The sequence below is a fragment of the Aplidium turbinatum genome, chromosome 2 (assembly GCF_918807975.1).
Source record: "Aplidium turbinatum chromosome 2, kaAplTurb1.1, whole genome shotgun sequence".
Lineage (NCBI taxonomy): Eukaryota > Metazoa > Chordata > Ascidiacea > Aplousobranchia > Polyclinidae > Aplidium > Aplidium turbinatum.
In genome coordinates, this window is record NC_137473.1 from 56,534,088 (window position 1) to 56,561,850 (window position 27,763).

General features: G+C 39.0%; 1 protein-coding gene across 1 annotated transcript; it reads left to right on the plus strand.

Moving 5' to 3' along the window:
* The first annotated feature begins 17,550 nt into the window (after positions 1-17,550).
* Positions 17,551-20,812, plus strand: LOC145764467 (uncharacterized). Its single transcript, XM_082576080.1, has 4 exons — positions 17,551-17,893; positions 18,300-18,903; positions 19,248-19,950; positions 20,801-20,812. Exons 1-4 carry the CDS (start codon positions 17,551-17,553, stop codon positions 20,810-20,812), a joined length of 1,662 nt encoding a protein of 553 aa, XP_082432206.1.
* Positions 20,813-27,763: the final 6,951 nt, after the last annotated feature.

Genomic DNA, 27,763 nt, shown 5'->3' on the forward strand with positions numbered 1-27,763 from the left:
ACCTCTTGTTGTGCTACAAAACCTCAATCATTTTCATTTTCGACATCAGTCGACGTGAGATCAGCGAACGATTGTTACGTTACAATTGCGGCAAAAGTCGAAAAGGACTCTTACAATTATTGTGAGGTCATAAATGTTTCTGTTTAAAACTATCAACAGGCAAAGTTACAGAAAAGTTAAAAATATAAAGCTTTGGTAGAGAGTGTCAGTGGCGTAGCCAAGGGGGGGGGAGTTTGGGGGTTACAACCCCCCCTTTGGCACGCGTGTGACGTCACGATATTGAGAATGCTGCTTTCAGTCAAAAAAAAACTGCCTAAATTTAAACAAAATTGCATTAAAAGAGCGAGTTTTGCCAATACCAAGCATTCAAACATCTCAGCCAGGAATTAGCAACAAGAAAACATAGAGACTTAGCTTTATTTCCGAAAAATGCCGAAGAAAACATGATCTTATCCTTATGCTATGCCACAGGACAGCATCATTTTACAGGAATATTCATACCCACATTTTTGTTGAAAATGCTCTCAGAAAGCACCAAATTCAAAGTAATTTTTTAAAATTTTCTGGGGAGGCCCCCCAGACCCCCCGCCTCTGGATCGTCAAAACCCCCCCCCCTTTTAAAATTCCTAGCTACGCTACTGGAGAGTGTGCTTTGTTGAACCATAGAGAAATAAAACAAAGTAACTTTGGCGGGTTTAACATGATGTATTACATACACAATTACATGGCCACCTGGAGGCCATGCACAAATATAACATAATTAAAAATAAACTCTAACGTTTTCGACACGTACGTGTGTCCTCGTCAGGAATTACATATCTGCAATATACATAAAATGAAAATTGCAAGGTAAATTTGACTTTGCACTATAACTGTATACTAACGACACTCCAGACTGAAAGGCACAAACTGAACGAGTGACACAGGAATGATTACTAAATTATACTGTGGAAAACCTCATGTGATCTGTTTTCCACCGTATAATTTATTTATTTTATGTATATTGCAGATAAGTAATTCCTGATGAGGACACACCTACGTGTCGAAAACGTTAGAGTTTATTTTTAATTATGTTATATTTGTGTATGTAATACATCATGTTAAACCCGTTGAAGTTACTTTTGTTTTTTTAATATAAGTTTCAACTATCGCCACAAGATTTGCCGATATTTGTAATGTTGTTTACAAGCAACAAAGCAAAAAGGGATCTTTCGGATATAGATCAAAGTAATGTTCATACAGTGGAACCCGCCTAACGCGATACTGGAAGAGAAAGTGGAAAAGCTGCCTAGTTAGACGAACCGTCGAATTAGCGTTCTCGTGACTTGTTTATCTCAACTTGGCAAACCACACATTTTGTTTGTAAAGAGACGTCATTGATCCACCAAAAATCAAACTAGTTTAAGAAAAGATTTATTGCACTCACAGAAAACATCCATCATGGCAAGCAAACCGTTGCCCAGCTAATACAGTTTGAAAGTACATGTCATAAAAACGCGTGCTGTGGTCGAATAGTGAAGCAGAACAGAATGAATCTTGTTTGATTATCTCATTTTATAAAACGATATGTTTGTTGGAACACCTCGTCTGGAGGGCGACCAGTAACTGATTGGTTTTCAGTAAATCAGCAAATTATCTTTAGTTTGTAGACAATGACTGTTTGTATGAGATAAAGCTCAAGCGACTCGCTCAATAACCAAACGAGACAATTTGCTGTGCAAAGCAAGAGAATAAAAGCAGAAGCGCAATTTTGTGCAATTGACTCCAATAAGAGCAAACAGTGAGACGCAGTAACATTTTTTCTATACAATTTGTCTTTATAATAATTTCATCCGATGTTTTTGGAGATTTTATTCATTGCCATCAACGTGGCCCTCATGATGTTGTGTTTGCCTTGTTGTTTATTTCTTTTTATTCTTTGTAACAATAATGCAGCTTTCTTGCAATTTTAAATGATAAATTTAATTATTTTCTGACATTGCCGAAAACTGTAGCAACCTCATATTATGTTGCATAATTATGATCCAGCTTTACCCCCAATTGAAGCTTGCAATTGCACAGTGCTCACCTTGGAAGGGTTAAAGTCGACAAAATGTGAGAAAAAAAGAAGAATCGCCTCAAGTGCACTGTAGAATTGCACAGCACAAAGTATGCAATGACGCCCAGAGAGATACCGAATTCGTCGACTTGTACAAAATGTCGTTTGTCAAGATCGTAATAATGGCGTCAAGTTGCATAAACCGTCGCGATATCCAGTGTCGAGTTAAGCATTCATGACATCAAATCAAGCGATTGGCGAATTTATCAAAGCCACCAATAACATTAAACATATTTTTGCATTCGAAACTGAAAATCGTCTTGAAAATGAAAATCAACATGAAAATCTCTTTCAAATCTAACCTTTTATCTCTGGCGCCATCTCTGTTTGGATGGTGATCTTGCCACTGGATGTCGCCTCGCCTGCTTCATTGCAAGCTATACACACGATGTCGCCCTCTGCCGCCATTTGATTCGCTGTTCCATTCTCTGTGACATCCAATTGCCTTCCATTGTAAAACCACGTGATCGTAGGCTCGGGGTTACCAATAAGGGCGACATTGAATGACGTCATATGTGAAAATGTTCTGTTCTGTAACAATCAGTGATTATGAATAAACAATCGAAGAGGATATTCTTCTATTAGAATTTGTAACTGCAGGCCGCTTTTTACAGACGCAGATGACAATTTACAAATATTTACAGCAAATAGAGAAGGCCGCAAAGTGATAGTCACGCGGCCACTCTCGAACATGAAAGTAACTTATTGGGGAAACGTTTTGTCACGTCATACCAAAGACCTTTTTAATAACCCTTTAAAAAGAAATAATAATAAGCGCATAAACTCCATGACAAACCCCAAATATAATTAGTGTCAAACTTTCCTTCACGAGTAGCAATGAAGTTCTTGCCTTTCAGTTGATGGACGTTGTTCCAATGTCTTTGTTGTGCAAAGACCATTCTGATAACTCACTTTGTAAAATTTCACACATGCTTCAACTACCAGCATTAAGGTAAAGAAATCAGGTGAACAATTTAAACGACTGAAGTCAATCTGTATGCCTTCAAACTATCCTGTGTTGTTGTTGGTTAGCTACTAACAAGATATTGGACGTCATTTCATAAAAAGGACGTTGTTTAAGGGCAAAATAATTTGAAGTCGTGGCCAAATTTTAGTTGTCTAATCCTTCAAAGTATTTTTCGAAAAAATTCAAAAGAGTGTCTTGACTCTTGAAGGTCTTGTTTCTTGCAAAAACTAGTGATCAACGTAATTCAGGGAATTGTTGAAAGAAATAATTTAAGAAACTTCACCTGCAGTGGAATAGAAAATTCTGGCTTCACGATTTCCCCGTTTATTGCGTCGTTGCTGCTTTCATGTGGTAATAAGATACTAGTTTCATCAGCCGCATGGTGTCGACGAGATGTGTTAAACGATATCTTGAGCAGCGAGGAACTGCTGACGTAAAAGGCGTTCCGCGACTTTGTTGTGTTTGTTTGATTTTGTCTCACTAAACATGATGACGTCAAAATGACGAAACAAAGTTATTGTGACGCAATTGCGAACATCATTCTAGTGATGAACAAAAACATCATAAGAAAAACTTAACAAAAACATTTTAAAACTCAGATCAATATCAAACAATTGCAAATCAAACCTATGCAAAGATTTATGACGTAGACACTCTGTTGTTTGCTTAGCTCCAGCAACGTCGTGATGACGTCATCATCTGCATTCATCTGCCAGTCGTGAAGTGCGCCTGTGAAATCATTTGTTGACATTACTCGAAGCTCAACCGATTGAGAGGCGACTTCACTGTCTGTGATGTAATATTTCTTATTGTGTTGCATGGTGCAAAGCGCAAGCCATAATTCTAGAAAACTGTTCTTTCTGAAAAACTTTGACCCCCACCTCCACATCTGTCATCGGGCGAATCCAACGTTGGTTCTTGTGCGCCACCTGGTGGAGGGTAGACAGGAAGAAAACTCTCTTCAAGATTTTGATTTTCTATCACATGGTGTCGCCCTTCGACCTGGGCCAGTGAGTGAGAAACTTTCTCGAACTCCTCCATCAGATGTTGATAGGAGTCCTCGAACGCCTGGTAGCCCGAAATCGACTCTTCATCATCCACAGTGCGGTCATGGGGCGTGCCGCCACGTGATTGGCTGATGCATGAGCCACATTCCGCTGTGTGTGCATTGTCAGCATCAAGAAGTGGATTTTTCTCGAATGAATCAGTTCTGTAGGAATTTATTCAATAAAGTTTCTACAAAATAAACAATGCAAGTCGGTCCGAAAAGTTGCGGTCCGAAAGCAGAACAACATTGTTGACGCCTGGAAGATTGCGTTTCACAAAACAAAATTTTTGGACATTTAATCTTGTGTTGATGGGTTTTGCGCATTTTGAGAAGCAATAATCTGTTTTGATCAAAACGAACAATTTGCATTTGACTAAATTAATAAAAAGTGTGGTTGGTTGGCGCGACCCAGCGCCTCCATGAATCTGCTAATAATGTATGGTCAGCCCCAGTTATAACGACGGGAGATAAACATGGCAATGCAATTATTGACCTGTCTCCAATCGAGTTAAAAGAAGCTTTGTTGTTTTTCTTGTAGTTCCCAGGATACCCAATCACTCTCGTTGATGATAACTCCCTCTTCACTCTCCCATCTCCTTCAGATGAATGGCATCTAATTACAGAACCTGATGTCAAAAGCAGTGTTGCCAACTTGCAACGCTTGTACACCTCATAAGTTAGTCCGCGCTGTTAACTCAATGGTTAAGGACCGGATTCAAGATTACCCAGCGCTGGTTTGCCCCTCGGGGTGTGCGCAACGCATTTCAGGATTGCTCTCCATTCAGTGGCATCTAATGGATGGATCAATTTCCCGGCTACAACACTTCAACAATCGAAAACTTCACTCTGCCAATCTTGATTACCGGCCCTGCGTCAAGAGCCTCTACGTTTACAAGAATGCGAAACTACCAGGAATAACTAATCAAGGCTTTGTCAGTCCGAGAATAAAAATTCAAGACCAAACCAACCGTGCGACATCATGACAATGTGTTCATAAGTGCAAGGCAAACGACCCAGTCAGCAATATCCGTCACTTTACATTGAATCAACGCTTGTAGACCAGTGGCGTATATTCAGGGTGTTCAAGGTGTGCACTGCACACCCCAAGAAATCCAGAAAAAAAGAAAATTTCCATCGGTTGTCGATGTTCTTCTTTACTTTCATGATATTCTAACATCTTGCTGCATGCTGATTGCTTTCTTTTCAATTGCAAAACTCGTCCCTTTCTAATTTTAATACTCCAACGTTTGAGGTCATTGCCTTTAATTTTTTTCGGTCATTACCTTTAAGCTGGGCGTGCACTGACAGCTTGGCGAGTGCTATTTAAAATAAACAATTAAGAAAAATGACGTCACAAGGCAGCGAAAACAGCAATGGTTTTAGGTCAGCCAGGCTGTGCACTCGCTGATCTGCACACCTTGGCGCGTCATTGGGGGAATCCCAGGCAATAGCAAGTTTTAGCTTGTTGGATTAGAGTTTGAGGTGATCAGCGTTGGAAACAACTTTTGCTTGAACTGAAGCAAAAGCAAGCTTTCTACGACGATGTAATTCAAAAATTTATTGCAAACAAGAAAAATCGAATTATGCTATAGATGAATTTTCCTTCTGTAGTCGAGGTGTTAAACATTTTCGTTTTTACTGGATAAAAGTACAGCCGACCAACATAGCAATCGACTTTCTTTTCTTGTTTATTATCGAGTTGCTTTGCTATTGTTTTTTGTTTTAACTTTCACCTGTTTGTTTTTAATTCGCTTGTACATTTCTCAAGGTGTTGCGACCGTGCCTAATCCTTGCATGAAGTAAATCATTTCCATCTCGAGCACGCTTTAACTTTCGCGTTTTTTCAGACTCCTGCTGTGTTATGGCAAGTAATATTGTTCGTTTTGATGGTCGGAAATAAAAACTGAACTGAAGTATGTGACTTTAGAAATGCAACTTAATGTTTGATATTATTAAGTCTTTCATTCAATGCGCTGTCAAATAAATATCTATTTTGTATTCTTCTCCATTCCGACAACATTATTTTTGTCAGTTCTGTTCATGTTCAGAATTTGTGCTAAAAATGCTCTCTGAACGCACCAAATTCAATGTTAATTTTAAAAATTTTCTGGGGGAGGCCCCCCAGACCCCCCGCTGTTGCTTTGCCGTCACTGAACACCCTGTCAAAGTGGTCACGGTACGCCACTGTTGTAGACGTGTATCATACTGTAAGTTAGGAACTACATGGCTACTATGTAGACACAAGATCCCCGTCAACTCATAATGAACTCATAAGCTAAGGACACTTTTCATGAGTTGCTGATCTTATCACCTTTTCAGCAAATGTCTTTTGTCATGATGCGTTTTCTTTCGCAGTTTTGCGGAATCTACAGAATGCATCTTCGGTAATTTTCGGAAAATCTCGGAACGCATCTTCTTCGGTGACTTTCGGAAACTCTCAAGTGAAGATACTCTTTGTGATTGGAGAAATTGTTCAGCAGACGTTTGAAGTATCGCAGTTTCTAATTAACAAATAAAAATCGGCATAAAATGTTGAAGCTTCAGTAGATTTAAGCACCTGATAAAATTAAGCGAAGTAGAAGTTTCGATTTGAAATTTCGTTGAAACAACTTTTAAGTGGCTGCTTCTTGATATGAAGATCATAGTTTGACTGTTGCGACCATAAATTATAACTGACAATAAATTTTTGTTGATGAAGGAAAGACAAAGAATTCTAAAGTCTTCTACTTGGTACCTACCACCAGGAATAACTTGTTGAGAAGTTTCCTTCTGGAACTCTCGTTCGCCCTGCGCGATCCATCGCAACCTCATTGTGACGTCATTATCAATGGAACCGCAGTAAGAAGAATCTGTGAAGAAGCAGGAAGGGAAAACGAAAGTGACTGATGCGGTAATTCTTCGGCAATAAATCAAAGTTTTGTGTCGTTAAAAAAGATTTCAACTTCTCGATATATATCAAATCACCTAGGCCTAGGGCCACACTGAATGGTCATATGATCACCTAAAGCCACACTGGATGGTCATATGATCACCTAGGGCCACACTGAATGTTCATATGAGCAAGGAAGGGCCGCACTTCCCCTACTTTATCAAGTGACAAAATACTTCTGAGCTATACATCTACCAATGTATCCATAATGATAATATTTCTAAATAGGTGAATAAACGTGAAGTGGTTTATGCCACCTAGCTGTGATGTATTTGCTTTACCATGACCGCTGTGTGGCATTTAAGTGCTGATTGACATTGAAGCAAACTCTAGGATAGTGACGTCAGACCTCTGTCAGAGTCAATGCCGAATACGCTTCCGTAGGTGGATTGCGTTGATGACGTCAAGAACTGAGTGGATGATGACGGAGATGTGATGTCAGAAAGCACGAAGTTGTGAAACCTACATAGTGAAACATCAGTTCAACACAATCAAACAAAGCGATGATAGTTGTTCAATTCTAACTGAAGGCGATCGACGAAGCTTCTGATGACTCAGACTTTGTTTGGAAGCGCTCTCAGGTTTCGTTGAATTTAAGTTTCAGCTCTCAGTTTCGAGCTCCCAGATTTCATTGAATTTACAGGTTTCAGCTTCGAAATTTTACCGGTGGAAGTTCTGAATGAAAATGGCGTTAGAGTTTCCATAATAAACAGAGCTATGCGTTTTTAGCATGCTTAAATTAACGAAGCACAGAGGCGCATTGATTACAACCCGGCTTGTATCGGGCTCTTTACATTTTATAATTACGGACAAATATCTAAGTGTCATACTGAATAATTATATTATTGAAAAATGTTCAAATACTGAAATTCTACAAATGCGGAAAATTATCATTTGCATCAAGAACAAACCTTCAATGAACCTTACTTGGAAAGGTGGGCTGCTTTATGGCTTTCAGACCTCTCGCACTCATCGCTTATTGACGTCAGATCATCGTTAGTTGACGTAAGCCCATCATACGTCGATGTGAGGTCATCATAAGTTGACGTAAGGTTATCGTTTGATGACGTAACTTCATCACTTGATGACGTGAAATCACCATTTGTTGATGTAAATCGATGTTTAGTCTTTCGCTTGTTTCTTGATCGCGCTGGAACACAAAAGCTCCCAGAATGCAGGAGACATTTTATCAAACACATTTCACAATCAGCCAAGCAGGTTAGCAACTTTATGAAAATATCACAATACCTAGTTTCGGGATAACTTGGATACCCACCGGAATCGTTATTGAAATCGAAACCAACTTTACCTGTCACATTAGGAGTGCGACTTTTAGCGGAAATAGCGAATGTAATGGCGATTGTTTCATCTTGCATTAGGTGGGGCAGAAGAGTCGACATGTCAGATGTTCCTTTTGTCGTCTTCAGTGTTTCATTGCTAAAAATACAGTAAATTCATGTCAAGCGATACCTTAACCATACACGCGCATGCGCAGAATACTCACATGATGAGTTTCTTTAGGTTCGAATTTGATGATCCTTTCTTCCGAACTGAAAGTAAACATTTGACAAAGTTAAACCTAGGCATGTGGCCACTGACCAATCGGGTTTGAGGTAATTGTTAGGAAGAATGTCGCACGTACAAAACTTTACGCACCCATAGACACTTCTCCAAACTTTTACTCCGCAACTACAGAGGAATGACACCTTACAAACACAATGATGTAATCTTTACAGTTTATTGCATCACAATCATTGTATCCATGCACTGAGCTGGTGTTAATTCGAACTTACTTTTTCTCGGAGCGTAGAACAATCGCCCAGTTGATGACGCGTCTCCCAACTCGTTGGTCACCTGAAACAAAATGGTCATCATGACGTCATGCTTCACGTCATACCTCGCTGGTTTGGAGCGGATATGACGTAATGCGAAATGATTGCAAGCAATTGCATGTTTTATGTAGCGGTAGCCTACACGACTGGAACATCATTGTACATCGAGGGCTGTGATACCTACACTCCTACAGCCATGATAGCTACAGAGAGAGCCTACACGAAATCATATCTAAAGCTACCAGTAACCAGCATATGGACAGCTTTACCCAATGGTAACTCTAGGCAGTAAGACTTTGGGTTTACGAAAGAAAAGCATCATTTACGTCACATTGATACCAACCCAACAGAACCACCCGTCATGTTTGCATTGATCCAACGTATGCAGACGTTGAATCAATGTAAAAGTGATGGATTTTTCCGTCTGGAAACCAACAAGTCACCACATTGATACCAGCACCTGCCTTTAACTTGTGTCGACACTCAAACACTCGAAGCACCTGCATTTCAATGCATTGTTTACTTCAGTCAGCGCATCATCGAAAATCATTCCGTTATACATTGATTGGACGTTTGCAAACGTTGAATCATTATCATCGTCATGGAGTTTTTGTTTTTTACCGTGCAGGTTTTGCGGGGCAGTTTTGCATTCGTCGGCCCCACTCCAGATAACCTGCAAGCTGCACCCATGGCAGATTGCACATCAAATCTCCACTTCTCACGGTCACGAGGGATGGATTCCTTTAAATTCTATTCTCTACGGTCTTTCAGTGTAATCGCTTTCCAAGTTAATTTTGCCTACCAACCCCATGTCTTCTTAGAATTTGTAAACTGCGGCTCTGCCAGCTAACTTCACTGCACTTGTAGCTCTTTCTACATGTCCGTTCCAGATGCACCTTCTCTCTCTTAGAATATGATCGATGTCATCAAGACCCAGTCGATTCAGCAACGCGGTTCATCGCACTGTGGTCAGGTCTTTAGGCTGACATCACATATTTGTCGAATCATATCATTGCGCTATAGACGAAAATATTTGGTCTATTCAAACCCTAGGGCTTAGTGGCGCATAGCATAGGACCCCCGCACACAAGTGCTTGCAGTATCCCACGCGTCTTGGAAGATAGTGAGCTTGGTTGGTTTTCAAAATCAGAAACTCACATGCACTTTGATCTAGTGAAGGTTTTCTGATCTTGGGAATCAACCCAACTAACTATTAACTTGAAGCGGGTTGCAAATTCAAGTTGACGTCATGTATGCAATGCTGATACAAACAACATCAGCTACCGTCCTGGTATAAATGATACGGATAAATATATTTCAATACTGTCATACTTGCACCTCAGTCAACCAACCTACTACTAATAATAATGTTATGGTTTTATTTATTGTCGCTGTACAACTGCTAAGGCCTTTTGACGACAGGACAATTTTTTTTAAATTTTATATCAAGCTTCACCATAACATTATCACCCGACTTATCTTCACTGCGTTATGCAAGAAAGAACATAATCGGTACCGTTTTTAAATCTTCGGTTTGACCTGAACCGGAATCGACCTCAAATCTATCAGCACTAGAGCCTGAGCTAGTTATCAAAGCACTGACACTACACTGTTTGCGTCTCTGTGGGGCCAACAACTGGATGAAGTCTATTTGCATTACAATAACGCAACATGATGGATAATACAACGCTTATTGAACTGGCAACTCAAAACAATGCGGAAAAACTAAATCACCAAGCTGAACACTTGGTGCTCAGGTGAACATCGAACGAAGTAGAAGAAACTACATAATGTAAACGTTATTTAACATGAATTGGACACAAGACTTCTGAAGCGTGGTTGCAGTATTAAAAAGAGATGCCAATGCTCTAAAGGTGAAATGCAAAGGTAAAGGCTTTAAAAGTGGAATTTTCAATTTTCATCAGTACAATTGAGGCTGGGGAGCAGCTGATGACATAACAATAGGGCACATTAATAGATGACATGTTGGTGGCCTGCATTTCATCTCATTGCTGTAACGTCTCAATGCTGCTGGATTCATTCCACCTTTGCAACATCAGTCTAGCCTGGAGTTTTGAAATGTGGAGTATTTTTAATTGAACATGTGAAAGTGGCAAGTAATCTTAAACGCCGATGTTACCAACGCAATCACCCCAATGCAAATTTGGATCTACAAATGCAGATTTAATCATGTTCTTATCACATCACAATCCCTGGTTGCACATTTGTGCAAGAATCGGCTTTCCAAACACAAGCTGCTTCAAAATAGTTTCCAAGAGAATTGAACAAATTGATAGGTTAGCTGTCAATCAAATATCACCTTAGCATACCCAACAACTGTCAGCAAACATCAGTCCATGCATGCATTGTGGAGGTGTTGCCCAACAAAGTTGTACAAGTTTAGACATTTTGATTTATGTTGCCAGAGGAAAGTTGCACTTGTTCAATGGAAGTCAACGCCGTTCCAAACCATTTCAATTAAATCAACAAAACTTAACCGTATCTGTCACTGCTTCCTTTTGGCGGCAAGAGTTACTGGCCGAGACCATCAGGTCTACGTCTCTCATTGCTAATTACTCCGTCGGCTTATATCAAATAACACCGGGAAAAAGTATGCTGTTGGTCAAAAGCCTTATCTATCACTTCAATCAATTTATTTCGCAAAATATATTCGTGATTGTGTATTTTAGGTAGAAAAGGTGATAAAGACTCGGTTTTAGACCTATTTTCGCCATTTCTTGGTCAAATTTTTCAGTTGACATTTCATTTTGAAAGTCTTCTTGTATTGAACACAGAATTTCATCAATTTTGTTTTTCCGTTTCTGTGCAAGCAGTATTCCATGCACTTTTTGCACTACAAAGCAATTTGCGCAAATAACGAAATACCTTCCTAATTATTGTCTGCCAGCAAAGAATGACTCATATTGCGTCAAAGACCGACTCCCTACCCAGACAGCAAAATCGACGTTGAATCAATGTAAAAAGACGGATTTTGCTGCCTGGAATTTTAGCGCTGGCGCGTTTGACTGACAAGCACAAAATGAAACCGCACGCTAATAGTAAACTGTCAATCAAGCTATTGAATAAATCCGAAATTTTCCTGCATTTCATAACTGGCTGTGACAAAAGGTTTATTGTGAACTTCACAATTATCCGATACCAACATATTCGGGATTAAAATTTGGGGCAAGAAAAAAAAGTAAAAGTAAATAAATCTCAGGTTTCTAGCGTCACTGCTTCTATGTGAAATTGCTGAATTAGCAGAGGGCGAGACCATAAGGTCTACGCCAGTGACAGATACGGTTATTAAAATATTCAACCCGAGATGAAAATTGTAAATACCTTGCAAGTGTACGACCCTATGTCATCAGAGGTGACGTCATGGATCATGAGCATGACGTGTCCGCAGTTCTTAACTACTGCGTACTTTCCGCTGTACTCGCACAGCTTCACCTTGGACCGCTCCTTGAACCAACTCACCGTCGGCTCTGGCTGTCCGGTGACGTCACAATGCAACTTGGCCAGCTGGCCGTAATCGCAAGCCGTGTCGTCAACTTGACGTAGGATATACGGAGGCACTACGCAATACAACAAACGTTAATGCTGCCATCGAAAGGCTGGTTAAATATAAATACGTTGGTCTTGTCATGCAGCGTTGCTAGAGTTAAGCATTCTTCACTTCAATGAAGTCTTCACTCACCAGCGCACTTGTTCTTCTTCACTCGGTCCAGGTAGATGACGTGTATCACGTGACATAGTTGGTCGCAGTCGGTGAACAAATTTAAATTGTTATCCTGATATGGTGTTGTCATAGTGATGCAATAATTGCCGAGGGTGACGTTTCACTTGATGGCGACGAGAGAATAGCAAATCTTTGCGTGATACCGCCACAAGATGACGCCACAGAACAAGATCAGCAGCAATGAGATGATGTAAACAAAACCTTACTTCAGACCTGCGATGAGAGTGGTTGGTTCTACGCAAAGCCACTACGCAATGCCTCACTTGTTCACTTTGATCCAGCAGATGAATCTGGCTGTACTCTTCTATTTTGAACTTATTTGACGGTGATTGTATAAACCAAAGACAGGCAAGACACAATAATACCACAGGGTTGAGCATTACAACAATATATAATATAATGCTCAACTTATGCTCAACCCTGTGGTATTGTTGTGTCTTGTCTGTCTTTGGTACAAGAAAGAAAAGTCTCTCCCGAAACTAAATTTTATAAACATCTTAGACATAAACAAAACATTACTGTGGTGCTCCTTGGAGTTATTAGTTTATTATCGAATAAAGACTCCTTTCCAGCAACATGGTATCCAATCTGATCAATATAAATATTTCTCTGAAATTATTTGACAATTATCTCATCAGCATCCCGCACACGGCAGAGGAGCTGATGTTAATAGTTTCGACTTCCTCCTATACTCTGAGATCATCTTCTGTATCCGTCAGATACCTCCAAGCGCTCATGTTACCTTCGATCGAGTCCACCTCACAGAGTGATGTACACTGAGCCTACTAACTGCTGAAACTATCTATGAATTTGTCAAATATACAGTATTGAAACAATTTTCTAATGTTTGTTGTAACAATGTTTTCCGATGCTGAATCAATGTTAGCAACCAGCACACGATTGCTCCGATTGGCTCGTACAAAACTTGAAAACAAAAATTTGAAAATCTTCGTTTTCGAAATCTTTGAAGTTTGTAAGAATCATAGCTGCTTCCAATGACGCACACCATTTAATGCCTTTTGACTTACACATCACAATTTCTGCTTGCCTGCTGCTTCTGGAAAAGTGTGATGGTCTTCACAATTTGCCATTACTGCCTCTCTTCTGCGCTGTTGGTTGGCTCATACAATTTCTATCTCGATTTTGGAAGCTTCCACAAAACCTCTACAAACCATTGGATTGTCACAAATTCACAATCACGTTGAGTGGTTCGCATTAGCTGCTTGTTTGACGGAAATCGAACGTTTATTGACGTTTCAATTGTTAAAAAAAATTTCTAACTCGACTTTTACGCAAACTGTAACTTAGCTTCTTCCTGGCTAAGCTCAAGGTCGACTGCGCATCATTTCGCTGCAACTATCTCGTCACTATCGATTGTGCTGATTAGACGAATGGTGACGTCAAAGATAAATGCTCCAAATATAGCCAATCCCTGGAGGCCAGCTGGCGACGTGACGTCATCTCTTATCATCACCCGCGCTTGCAATGATATCGCTATTGTGACGTCATGAATGAAACACAAGCAAATTGCAAACGGGACTCTGAAGGATTAATGAGATTAGGAGTTTGTGGTCCAGGGAAATCCTCTGCACAGCCCACCGCAATGCCGCCATGCTGGATTGGGTTGCAGTTGCTTTTACAATTTTTTGAAAGCTCGCGAGACAAATTTGTTTTCCACCTAACCATGACGTAGTCAAAGACGGTTTGACGTGAAAATGCTCTCAGCATAAAGAAACATTTCTTTTCTAATTATTATAAAGCCTTTTTGAAATATCAATCACGGCAGATGTGAAAACTTGCACAAGGTTTGTTGCAACGCTGGTCAGACCATCGACGTCGCAGTCAATCATGCATGTCGAGAGCTGATTAGTTGGCTATGTTGCTTCCCACGTTTGCATCCACGTTAACCGAGCAGTGTTGGCGGACACTGGCGTCTGAGCTCAATGGTTCTTTCTGTAACATCCAGGATTACCGAACCAAAAGCCTCAGACACAGTGGATCTGAGTTCGATTTCATGTCAAGTCATCACAAACTTTAAAAACTTTGTTCTTTCTTGCGTCAAGTAGTGCAGATCCGAAAATAATGTGGTTACATTGTTAATATGATAAAAATATGAAGACAATGCAGTCACTATGTATATCTCAGCTACTGTGGCGTCACAATGAACGGAAAGTAGCGTTGTTGTTATTTACCTCTCCATCGACACCATGGTTTGCGTCACGAAATTACGAACCGTTACAAAATATAGAAGCATTTAAGGCTTGAAAATATTTTCTCACTTACTTTTTAACCTGTTGTCACTCACAGACAACATGGTACACCCAGACATGGTACACCCAGACATGGTACACCCAGACATGGTACACCCAGACATGGTACACCCAGACATGGTACACCCAGACATGGTGCACCCAGACATGGTACACCCAGACATGGTACACCCAGACATGGTGCACCCAGACATGGTACACCCAGACATGGTACACCCAGACATGGTACACCCAGACATGGTGATTGATCCTTAGAATCGACGTGAAGACAAATTTGTTTGTCTGGAGAAACAACCTTAAAAGTTTGTTTCATTTTCTTTCATTTTACTTCTCACCGGATTTACTTTCTCTCTTCCATTCTCAACATCTTCTTCATATTCCCATGAATAACAACTTTGTTCTTGTCTGGTTTAGGAATTTTGTTTTAATTTCAAGTCACACAAGACAAGGCAAAGTAACTTCTTCCAGTGTTGTCATGTTATGTTCTCAATTTTTTGCTTTGTAAATGAGACATTTAAGCGTGACATTGCCAGCACTTGTGTTTCACCCATGAAACTGGGCTCATCAGTATCGCACCTTATTCTTGCCACAAGGGTAATAAGGGAACGCCCCTTCTTCACAAGCACACAATCATTGGCTTCGCCGTATGGCCTACTTCCCAAGTAACAAAATAATTGCTGTTGGCTTGATGGATGATCTGACGCATGATAACTCTGAGACAGTTATTTATTTCCTGATAATATTATCCAGTCAACTTGTTGACAATATTTTTTGCTTCAAACGAACAAACGGAAATAACGACAGAAGGAAAAGAGCGTGTGGTTTTAGAAAGAAAAACAAAGTTTTACTGCTTTGCACCTTGAGTCATGCTATTACAGAACTTCAATTGTCTAATAACTTCAACTTCAATCACACGTTCCCATCAGTGGGAGATGTGGGACCTATATGGGTACAGTGGGATGGGACCAATGGAGTATCAGATTACTTAGTCCCCTGTGAAATATAAAGATCTTCTTTCGATTAGAAAACACCAATTCTATAATCAAAATAAGAATGGTGGAGATTTCTTTCTTCTTTGACTGCAAATAGCATTTGCGTGATTTCATAGGTGAAAACAACCTTTTTGGCTCTCTGTATGAAAGGAATTCTTTCGTCCGAATAAATCAATAGCCATAAGTTGTGGCGCCTTGACAAGTAAAAGTATTAAGCTTAAAGATGAATATAGGTTTAGCCCACCCAAGCTGAGCTTGAACAATTTAAATGTCGTTTTTGCATTTATTAACTATGTGGGACCAATTGCATTCCAAAGCGTTTATGGAATCCTTGTCGTTTAGCTTTTGCCGACTTTTAAGCCAAACAAATCAAAAAAGTCTATTTTCTGAATAACAACTGCAGAAAACTGTAATTGCTGTTGTTTAAATACAATGAGCCCAAGTCTGCATTGTGCGTTTGTTTTATTCTTTTATTTTGTATTTATTTTATTTTTATTTAAAATACTCTAAAATAAGGCTTGGTCTGTGGCTCTCCTGTTTTGATTGTTCAACATGTTTTGCGAATGATTCTGTACAAAAATTTAAAATTCCCAGATTGCATGTTTTACATGTGTTTTAATGCTGTTCTAAAATTCTTATTAGGTGTTCCATTGGTGACACATGGATGGGGCCTTTGGAACAGTTAACAACTTTTTAAAAGTTTTTGTGATAAACATTGAAAATGAATTGGTTGTAAGAGTGGGTTAGTCTCTCAAGTCAACAATGTAGAAAAAAAATTAAGAAATTTTAATTTAATTTGTAGACATGGTGATCAATGAATAAAAACGTTCCATGGGCAGGGCCGGTTTTAGGCCGATTTGACCGATTAGATCAAATTGGGCCCCGCATCTTGAAGGGGCCCCGCGCTAGCGGGGGTCTTTCTGTATTACGAGGTTTAAAATACTACTGAAACGTAAAATAAAAATTGAAATAATATTCTTTCTCATAACATCAATTTGTTATGCATCGTAACTAAATCAAAGTTATATTTCTGTGTCTGCCTGTTACGTCATAATGAATATGGTTGCTTGCTTGCAATCATTCGCAGAGTTGCCAGATTGGGCTACTTATCAAGCCATTTTGCTACTTTTTTGCTACTTTTTTTGTCAAAAATCTGGCAGCTCTGATCATTCGTTCTTTTAAAGTGTGTCGTATTAAGACTTGAAGCAAGCTTAATCTTAAATGTAGTTCTTTTGTATGCTTAATCGTTTAACTAAGTTATAGTTGCAGGTCTAGTTGTGTTAAGTCATACAGTATTAAAGAAATAGTCTCTTTATTTCGGTAAGTGATAGGTGCTACAGTAATTTTAGTAAATTATCGTTATGTCACCATTAGCAATTAAATTTTTCTGTACTGCTTCATTACAGAAACTCAGATTAAGATTTTTGAACTTTATTCTAAAAGAGATAAATATGATATAAATAAGCCTTATATCATGGGAAATACTAGCAGAGATCGAGATAAAGGACGCAAGTATTTAAGTGGTAACCAGAAAAGAGCATTGGCGAAGGCAAAAGAAGCTGAAAATGAAAAACAAAGAGGGGCTATCGATAAATTCCTTGTTACCCCACCTTTGAAGCGCTCAAGGATTGAGAATGAAGAAAATAATAGCAATTCAGAAAGTGGTATAACCATGAATCCGACAACAGTTGATCAATACACATCGGAGATAAATAACGAATTAGAAAAGAATGACACAGCAGTGAATAGAATTGAAGACAATCTCAATTCATCACAGGAAAGTTCCAATGCAGAATGCAGAATCATAACCGGAAAAAAGCAAGCCCAAACGTCAGCATACAGTAATGTATCATTCATAAGTACAGCTGTAAATATTATGGACGATGACCCAGCAAATTGGCTAACATCTATGAATAACAACCTTAGAGATTATTTAGCAATGAAAGGTCCTCAAAATATTCTTGGGAATAGCTTTCCAAGAAATGGGAAAGGATTGTGTTTTTCAAAATTCCACTGTAAGAGAAAACTTCTGAATGGGGAGAGTGTTGAAAGACCTTGGATTATATATTCTAAGTCTGCTGATAGAATTTATTGCTTTTATTGCAAACTTTTTGTAAAGAATGCATCCACGGCCTTGTCAACGATTGGTCTAATGTTCACACAAGGTTATGTCAGCATGAAAAATCAACAAACCATATGGAAGCTACATGCAGTCACTGGGAGCTATACGTAAAAGACTTTGTAGTGGACAAACAATTGATAAAAATCAAGAAAAAATTATCAATGAGCAAGCAAAGCACTGGCAGCAAGTGTTTGAAAGGCTAGTAGCTATAGTGCAGTTTCTTGCAGAGAAAAATTTAGCGTTTAGGGAAACAAATGAAAATGTTCGACATGAGAGTGTTCACAATGGAAACTTTTTAGGTCTTGTGGAGTTAGTTGGAAAGTTTGATCCTGTTCTTGACATGCATTTGCGAAAAATCAAGACAAACGAGATTAAAAATCATTATTTAGGAAAAGATACTCAGAATGAACTTCTACATATCATGGCTACAGCTACTTTGAATGAGATACTGAAACGTGTAAAAGCAGCTAAGTACTATGCCATTATTTTAGACTGCACTCCTGATATAAGTCATCAAGAGCAAATGTCTCTAATTATCAGGTATGTGTCTGATGGTAACTTGACTCCTCCAGGTGTCTTTGAACATTTTGTTAAGTTTATACAAGTTCAAAGTAGCACAGGAGAAGATTTGTATAAAACACTATTAAGCACACTGAAGGAAATAAATTTAGAAGTGCAACATATTCGAGGCCAAGGCTACGACAACGGTAGCAACATGAAAGGTCACACATCTGGAGTACAAGCACGACTACTGAAAGAAAATTCAAGAGCGTTTTTTGTACCCTGTGCATGTCAGAATTATAACCTATTACTCGGAGATGTAGCCAAATGTTGTCCAGATGCTATAACATTCTCTGGAGTTTTACAATCGATCTACACATTGTTCTCGGCATCAACTAAGAGGTGGGCTATTTTTAAAAAATATGTAGGCTACCTGGGTTATCAGTAAAACCCTTGAGCACTACAAGATGGGAATGTCGCATTGACAGTGTTAAAGCTATCCGTTATCAGGTTGGAGAAGTATATGATGCTCTTGTTGAAATATCAGAGATAACAAATGAGCCGATGGTAAAAGCAGAAGCTGAATCTTTAGCAAACTAGCTAAAAGACTACAAATTTTGTGTTTCTTTGATATTTTGGTATGAAGTACTTTTTAAAGTTAACTACGTAAGCAAGGAACTACAAAGTGAAACAAAAGATATTAATAAAGGTATAGAGTCATTTAAAACACTCTTGTCATGGCTAAGAAATTATAGAGAAGAAGGCTTTAATGATGTTCTAATAGGTGCAAATGAATTGGCTGAATCGATTGAATTACCACCGGAGTCTAGAAAATTTCATGAAAAAAAGATACGTCGAAGGAAGCGAATGTTTTTGTATGAAGCAGAGGATCAACCTAATGATGATCCAAAAGAAATGTACAGAGTTCAATGCTTCAACTTAGTCCTCGATCAAGCTATTCAGTCAATGGAAAGTAGATTTAAACAACTTAAAGATCATGCAAAATTATTTGGATTTATAAATAGCTTTCAAGATATGCGAAAGGAGGAAATAAGGGAGCACACATCAAACCTTGAAGCTGCTTTAACAATTACCACAAGAAGACAGGACGCTGAAGAAAAGATTGTTACAGAAAAAAACAAAGATATTGATGGGTATATGGTAGCTGAAGAACTTGAAGCTCTAAAAACTTTCCTTCAACCCAGAATTAAGCCGTATGCCCTCTTTGAACACTTGATAGAAAACAATAGATTTACAACATTTCCTAATGTTTTCATTGCATTGAGGATTTATTTGACGATGCCAATAACTGTTGCATCAGGGGAAAGAAGCTTTTCAAAGCTGAAACTAATTAAAACGTACTTGAGATCTACAATCGCGCAAGAAAGACTTAACAGTTTGTCAATGCTTTCTATAGAATGCGAGATTGCTAAAGCCATTGACTTTGAAGTTATTTTGAATGACTTTGCTAATAAAAAGGCAAGAAAAGTTTTTTTCTGAAAAACTAAAGGTTAATTGCCTAATTTTCCTTTTTTGCTATTAAAAGTAAAACAACATATCGTAAATAAACATCCACATTACCTTTAATTTGTTTTATAGCAAGTAATAAATGTCTATCTTTGTAGTTTGTATGTACTGGTATGTATTTTATGATATATAAACACCCATAAATTTTGCTATGAAGAGTAGGGGCCCCGTCATCACATTTCTAATTGGGCCCCGCGGTTCCTAGCACCGGGCCTGTCCATGGGTCCCACACTTCCCTTACCTAGAGTGGAGCATGAAGTTACCTTTTAAACTTCGGTGTCAACTTCCAAGCGAAACGGAAGCACAGATGTCGTGGTATAATGCTGCTGGTATAAGAGAAATGTGCTGTGCTGGTATAAGAGAAATTTTCGGACTGAGAAAACCTCTTGTTTCAATCTTCACAGTTTCTAACTTGTGGAAGGTCATTTATTTCACAAATTTTATTTGAATTTAATTTTTGATTCTGTTTGAATAAGGACCTTCTGATGATCTCCCTTTTAGGGCGAAACAGACTGTAGAGGTTTTAGAAAGTAATATCTATATTTAATGTAATTCGCTCTGCTTGGCTTTTTGCTTGGCATTGAGCACTTTTTGTAGTATTAATAGTATTTATGGTTTATTTCACAAATTTTATATATTGACTTCTTATTTTTAGGCTATTTATTTTTTTGGAGGTTGATTGCGGCAAACCTTTATTTTCTAAGAAAAATTCTTTGAGAGCTCAATCCTGGCAATTTCTTATAACTGTAGTGGCTTTGAATTAATGACGCAGGTCGGTTACTGAACCTGAATCTAAGAAGTAGCTGATCCGTCCATCGGGGCATGGCGGTGTTGGGAACATCATCTGTCTATCCAGACGAATCATCGGCAGTGAAGTGACTCACACTTTCTATCAACAGCCAAGCGAGTTTCAAGCAACTTCTGTTCATTTATTTCCGATCAATAATATACAGCACTGAACTGAACATGAACACGATCAACCATCTTCAGCTACAGTGACAATGCACATTGTGACGTCATCAACCGACACGCAACGGTAGACACCTGCGTCATCATAGTTCACGTGATCGATATGCAGAGCTACGTAGCCGTTGTCCAATTCCGTCATCATGACGCGATCACCGCTTTGAAGAAGTTCTTGGTCTGTAATGACGTAACAATGAAATAAGTTACGTCATAGAAGAGGATTGGTTGGCTTCAATCAAGATGAAGAAATCAATTAATGACGTCATTCATTACCTCTCCACCATTCCAGCGGCATCAGTGGTCTTTCAGTGACGTAACAAAATGAATGCAACGCTTCGCTTTGCGCAAGTGTGATGTCATGCAGTTTAGAAGCGAAAGTCGCTTTATCTGTAAAATATCCAAAGTACCGTATCAGGGAAAGGAGATATAGAAAATAAATGTAATTTCGATTCAAAACTTCTTCCATAAGGAGCCCGAAGAAGACCCACCAGTCACCCAGCAAGATGAAGTGCAGTACCATTCGGATGCTGTGAAGCAACCATGTTGCTTGGGAACCAAACATGGTACTCGTTGTTAGTGACGGACCATTGTTTTTGAGATTAAGTTAGGCGATCAAGGCAAAGTTTAAATTGTTTGCCTGGAGCAACTCTAGCCCCCTTAAACATAACACCCAAACCCAATGAAGACACGAAGTTCTATGACACCAGATGTATTAAACAAACACCCATAATGACGTCACCTTCAACTGGGTCACCATTGACTGTTACCCTCCTCAGTTCACGACACCAACTCTTCTTTGCGATCAACGATCTGCAACGGAAGCTCACTGGCGCCGTCTCATGGTCGCCTGGTTTCAATAGGAACGTCCTCACATCGGCGCCAATAGGATTCTCGACAAGTGACGCCATGGATATCTGCGAACCATGGATACTCAATGACTGGTTTGTGACATCACACAGATTGCTAACCTTTCTTATTCAGAACCTTCTGATGACCCTAACAACGGTGAAACAGTTGGTCAGGTTATTAATGAATGGTAACTGTATTTAAATTACAAATATTTTCCCAAACCCAACAATTCTTACCGGAAACAATTGATCGAATTGTGACTTCACGGAAATTGTTTCTCCCACGCCTGGTTTTCCAACTTTAGCGATTGCCAAGAAGTTTTCGAAAAGAAAAGCCCGACAAGTAGGGTTACCAAGTTCAAACCCTTTCTCGTCCATGGAAACAACTTGGAGTAACCCTGAAATATAAAATTTACTTATTACGACAAAAGCATGACGTCATAGTGAATAGTTCAGCCTCGTCAGTTGTTCATCGTTTTGAGAATACAACAGCTTCATTATTTCGTTCCACGAAACATTTAATATTTATCGAGTAATTATTAGTTTAGTTTCAGTTAATAAAATTATTTCATCCGCGTCTGAAACACTCACCCTCACGGAGTAGCCGGCCAAAGTGATCCGTCTGTTCCGGTCTTCCGTTAGTTTCCATCCACATTCCGCTTATCCGTCCCTTGTGGGGGATCCCCGCCAGAAGAGCAACCGCGTCGCGTATTGGTCGCGCGTGATGTCGAGGTGTATCCTCACGACATAGCAGTTTCTAGATTGTGTAGAAAAATATTTCCCGTCATTGGAATTATCTGATCACTTTTGTCCAAAACATTTAAACCAAGTCTCACAAACAAACTGGCATGAAACGGTGACGTCACAATCAGAGGGAAGACCGCAGTACAACTAGTTAGGTCATCGTAACTGGACTACTGGACTAACAAGTTGGATAAACTACTTTCACCAGAAGAACGCAAGATATTACTTTATAAATACCTCATGAAATTTAATTCTGTAACTTAGGTCGGTTGTTGAGTTAGTGCACAAGCAAGATAAGTGATAAAGTGACATCCTCAACAACCGGTGATGCTACATTGCTACTGTAAGCAGATGGCCTTCACATGTTTCCACACTGTTCTATACTTTGTTGCTATCATCCAGGTGAAACTAATATTTTTTCTTGCCATCTTGTTTTTGTCTTCTTTCAGTTTTTATCGAATCTCTTCAAATATGTAGGCCTACTTCTTCTTGTTGGGTTTGAAGTCGCTGCAGGTCACGTTGTTAAATTTAGACACAGCAGCCAATAGATTGTGTGTTCATCGAGCGTTGTGAGATCTACATATCTGTCCTTTGGTCGGTATATAGGACATTGGTGGAGAATGTGTTATACAGTCTGAAAATTTAAGCCCCATTCGTAAGATGGTGAGTCGGCGAGGCCCCATTGAAACATGCTACTATTGAAACGGCCCACCCCCGTTTGTAAGCGATTGAACTTTACCCATTTCTTCCAACGTAGTTCTGCTCCAGATGGAGTATTGGTGTTGGGAAGGACTGTGAATTGGATTGGTCTCACGACTTTCACTATTCCAAATCCATTCGTTATTCCAAACTTCGGAAATGTAGAAGTTGGAGTTGCAGATAGCTGCAGCGTGGCGGAAAAATGGCTTCGAGATTTCAAGCCCAATAATATGTAGCCTACTGATGATATTTTATCGCATCTCTTCACCCACATCACCCACCTTCAAGTAATGCTGATACAGAGATAACTGCTGCATGGGAAGTGATGATATTTCCGCAATATTCTCGTCACAAGTGCCTGAAAGCTCGTTCAATGCGGTGGCAATGAGGTCATGTTTCCAAGCCAATCGATGGGAATTTCCCGTGTTAATGACGTGAGACAAGTGAATTTGCTTGAAAATAATATGAAAGTAACTTGAAGGGGTTCGCCATCAACCACACATTGACTTCTTGCCCATGAAACTAGAAGCTACTTGTAAGGTTCAACTCTATCTTAAATACGAGCTGTTTTTGTACGTAGAAAGTACGTCACGGGCTATCTTAGCTCCGTGCTAATTAATCGCTAATAACAGGAGCTATGAAAATGACAGAGCCAAAATATTTTACAAGATAATAGAAATGTGTATTGTGCGTATAGAAATTAACTTTTTACTCCAAAAAATTATTGGAATAAAGTGCTTAAATAAAAAACAGATGAATGAATAAAAACAGATGAAAAAATCGTCAGAATGTCAGTTCATTTTAATTTTTCAAAATTGGAATTTTTGAATTATGATACAGAGTAATGCTAAACTAAACAAAACATTACTTTTGCTCGTAAATATAAGCCATGCTTGGTTGTTTTTACATTTCAAAGTATTTGCACTAACATTTATATTGCACTAACATTAATATTGCACTAACATTTATATTGCACTAACATTAATATTGCACTAACATTTATATTGCACTAACATTTATATTGCACTAACATTAATATACACATAACTAGCATTGTAACATATGCTTATTGTGAAGAACAAGAAAGTAGAAAAATGACCAGTGTAGGTTTAGAAAATTCGCAAAAAATAAAAACTAAAAGTCAAGTAATTTCACATTTCTACCATGTTTCTTTCTGAGAAATATTTCACTACCAGAATGGGGCGTCCTCATAAAACTCCGTATCGCTACAGATAGGGTTGAATGAAACTGAGTATTTTTATGAATTTAAAAATAAAAAGAATTATTTCGTTACTGAGATAAGCTTCCCTTTTAATGACGTCGTCACCGATGACCTCACCTCCAGTTGTCGACCATGACGCAAGATGACGTGGCACAAGTTGAAAGGCATCTTCATCACTGAGTGAAAGGCAGGCAGAAGAACTCTGTGACGTAATAACAATACCAAGATAACGTTGAAATAACATCCCATTACGATGATTCATGGCAACTGAACGGCGCCCACCCGCAGTACAAACTAGCACATACTAGTCAGACCATCCTTGACAAAGGGACAAACTTTTTGTGGTTTATTTTTTCGTTGTAAAAACGTTGCAAAATGTAAAACAAGGATGTTGCAACGATTGATGTTGATATTCGTCAAGTTACATTGTGGCGACATAATTGAATTCAATAATTCAGGAATCAGTTCTTACTTGGAATGAAAGTCGAGGATTCCTTCAATATCTCCAAATAATTCTTGAATTTTGTCGTCTAACTTGGGCGGAAGTGTCGCGGTGTTGATCGCGTGACAGGCACGTTGCAAGGCGGAAATGAAAGTATTTTCCTCTTTGATGAGATTGTCAACGAGACTCCTTTGACAGAAATAATATACAGTGACGTCATGTTATCATGCAGCAACAAACAACATTGCACCAACCACACGTAGCTTCTCCAAAGATATTGAGCAAGGTTTCTGTTTGTTGAGACAATTGCATGAGGTCCATAACTGACTCTAGACCAGACATTGGAAAACTATGGCCGGCGGGCCAAATCCGGCCCCTTGGGTTATTTAAATTGACCCGCCTGATATCGGCGGAAACGAATGCTTCAACCCAATTCATTACTTTTTTTCTAATGCACACACAATCATTCTATCTTATTGAAATTTTGTTACGTAGGGTCTATCGTTTCTTGTTATGCCACAACTAAGCATTGTTAATTTGGTTTACAGTATTGTTCCGTCACAGTGAAACAATTGTTGAAACTTTATTTAATACACGATTGAGCTGTCGTAACTGGCAGGGCTAGCCTAGCAAGGTTGTTAATCTCACAAAAAGTTAACCTCTAGATTTATAGAAAAGCTCGTTTAGTAAAGTTTTCGAAGCTTTGTGAGTGTGAAACTTAATCTAATCAAGTTATGCTTACATGTTGTAACAGTTTCAGTGTGGAAGCTGAATAAGTTTGTTGTTACTAACTATACTCACATGGCCCGCTCGTCAAAGATTGAAAAAATTTTGGCCCGTGGTCCAAAAAGCTTGCCTACCCCTGCTCTAGAGTCAGGTATAGACACCAGAACAATAGACCATGCTTTGAAAGTTTTTATTTATACAATTGTGGTTTGTCGGAGAGTGGTGCATAACTAAGATGACGTCATGGTGCACAACCAAGATGACGTCATGATGCAACTGACCCACAATGCATTGTGATCACTCACTCTTGTTTTTGCCACAACTAAAATATCCATCTTACCTTTCCTCATCTTTGCTGCTGCATTCCTGCGTAACTTTCCGATAAGTTGGGTAAACGGATGGTTCATCACTATCCCTGCTTCCCATCCAGACTTTGTGTGTTAGGGGAGTGGTATTTTCATCAAAACATGAAGTGGATTTGAAAAGATGATGAGCGGGGGAAAGTGTAGGTGCCCGATTTGATAGATACGCTGGGTCAACAAACCCCATTCTGCACAAGTATAACCCGTAACAAATTTCACATCGCATATTCAAGAGATGGTACAACTTAATTCTTAGAAATGAAATGTTAATGTTTGTTGGATGGTTCTTATCCATCCCTGGTGGGATGGTTCATAAGCCTACTCTGATGTAAAGGTTCTCACCTGGTGGGATGGTTCTTGGTTGGTTTCGTTCTCACCAACCACTCAACACTAGAGGCGCTGTCCAACACTTCGACTGGCTGACCACTCATCAGTTCAACTGACGCAAGATCTTCTGCCGGCCGTGACGTCACGGCATAGTAAACATTAGCCTAAAATGAAATTAGAAATTCAATTATTTGATGGATTGTGTGAATCCTGATCCTAACACTCACATGCCACGTCACGTTTGGACAACAATTTCGCATACTTGGAGAGGCTTTGAACCACCACCCAGGCAACGTCATCAAAATTGACAGAGTGAAATTTCCTGTTGTTTGTTGAGGTGTTGTTGTTGGTGGAATACTCCATTCACTAGGGACCGTTGAAAGGAAAGCTGTCTTTGAAGTGTGTTGCTTAAGAGCACACCACGAGATTCGAACCAGCGTTGCTTGAACCCAACGTTGCTTTAAAGAAACTTAACGTCGATTAAACGTGATTTGTTTCATGTGGTGAACATTTGCTCAGATCGTTAAAACAAACTTACTTCTTGTGAAGTTTGGGACTCTTCATTGTCAGGATCGGGAAGAGGCATTGTGACGGTCTGTGGGTTCGAGCATCGCTTCGTTATCACTTTGTGACGCTGTGAGGGAAACGAATGTTCATCCTTCGATGCTTCCGTGGCGCTGCTGGATTCATCAGAAGACACGTAGGATTCCCGAACCACGATGCTTTCCAATAAGTGGATCTGGAGAGGTTTCTGTGAGCCTACGAAAAGCAATATAATCATTTTCATTCCAAACATCTAAATAATTAAATCAAATGTAGTTATTACTATCTGAAGCCTTTACAAATTGTTTCACCTAACGGATCATCAGAAGGTCTGCAAAAAACATGTAAACAGTAAAGAATCGATAATTCTGAAAAGATATTAAATATTACAACTGTAAATTAATCTGCCAAAAAAAACTCTAAACCTGTACTTCCTGAGAAGATATTAAATATTACAGCTGTAATTTAATCTGCAAAAAAAACCTCTAAACCTGCATTCCTGAAAAGATATTAAATATTATAACCGTAATCCAATCTGCAGAAAAAAAACTCCAGAATTACTAAGGACAGCCTTCATCCGCCACGATAAAGTATCAATCAATTTGTCCCAATGGAAACCAAGCAACAATGATGGCAACATCTATGACATCACAAAGAAGCAAAATGCTTGTTATGATCGGCTCAACCTGTAGTAATCTGCACAGAATGAATAAAAATTGTTTTTAAACCTGTAAAAATTAAATGAGATTTATAACCTGTAAAAATCAAATGAAATTTAATTTTTATCAAAATTATAACCTGTAAAAATCCCAAGGAATTGTGATGATGTAACCTGTAGTGTCCTGAACAATTTTTT

Excerpts from the sequence above, each read along its gene's own strand:
- LOC145764467 (XM_082576080.1), top strand. The coding sequence starts at position 17,551 with ATGAATCCGACAACAGTTGATCAATACACATCGGAGATAAATAACGAA. Across the intron at positions 17,894-18,299 it reads GTGTTTTTCAAAATTCCACT|GTCTTGTGGAGTTAGTTGGA; the intron begins GTAAGAGAAAAC and ends GAAACTTTTTAG. Across the intron at positions 18,904-19,247 it reads TTCTCGGCATCAACTAAGAG|AAATTATAGAGAAGAAGGCT; the intron begins GTGGGCTATTTT and ends GTCATGGCTAAG.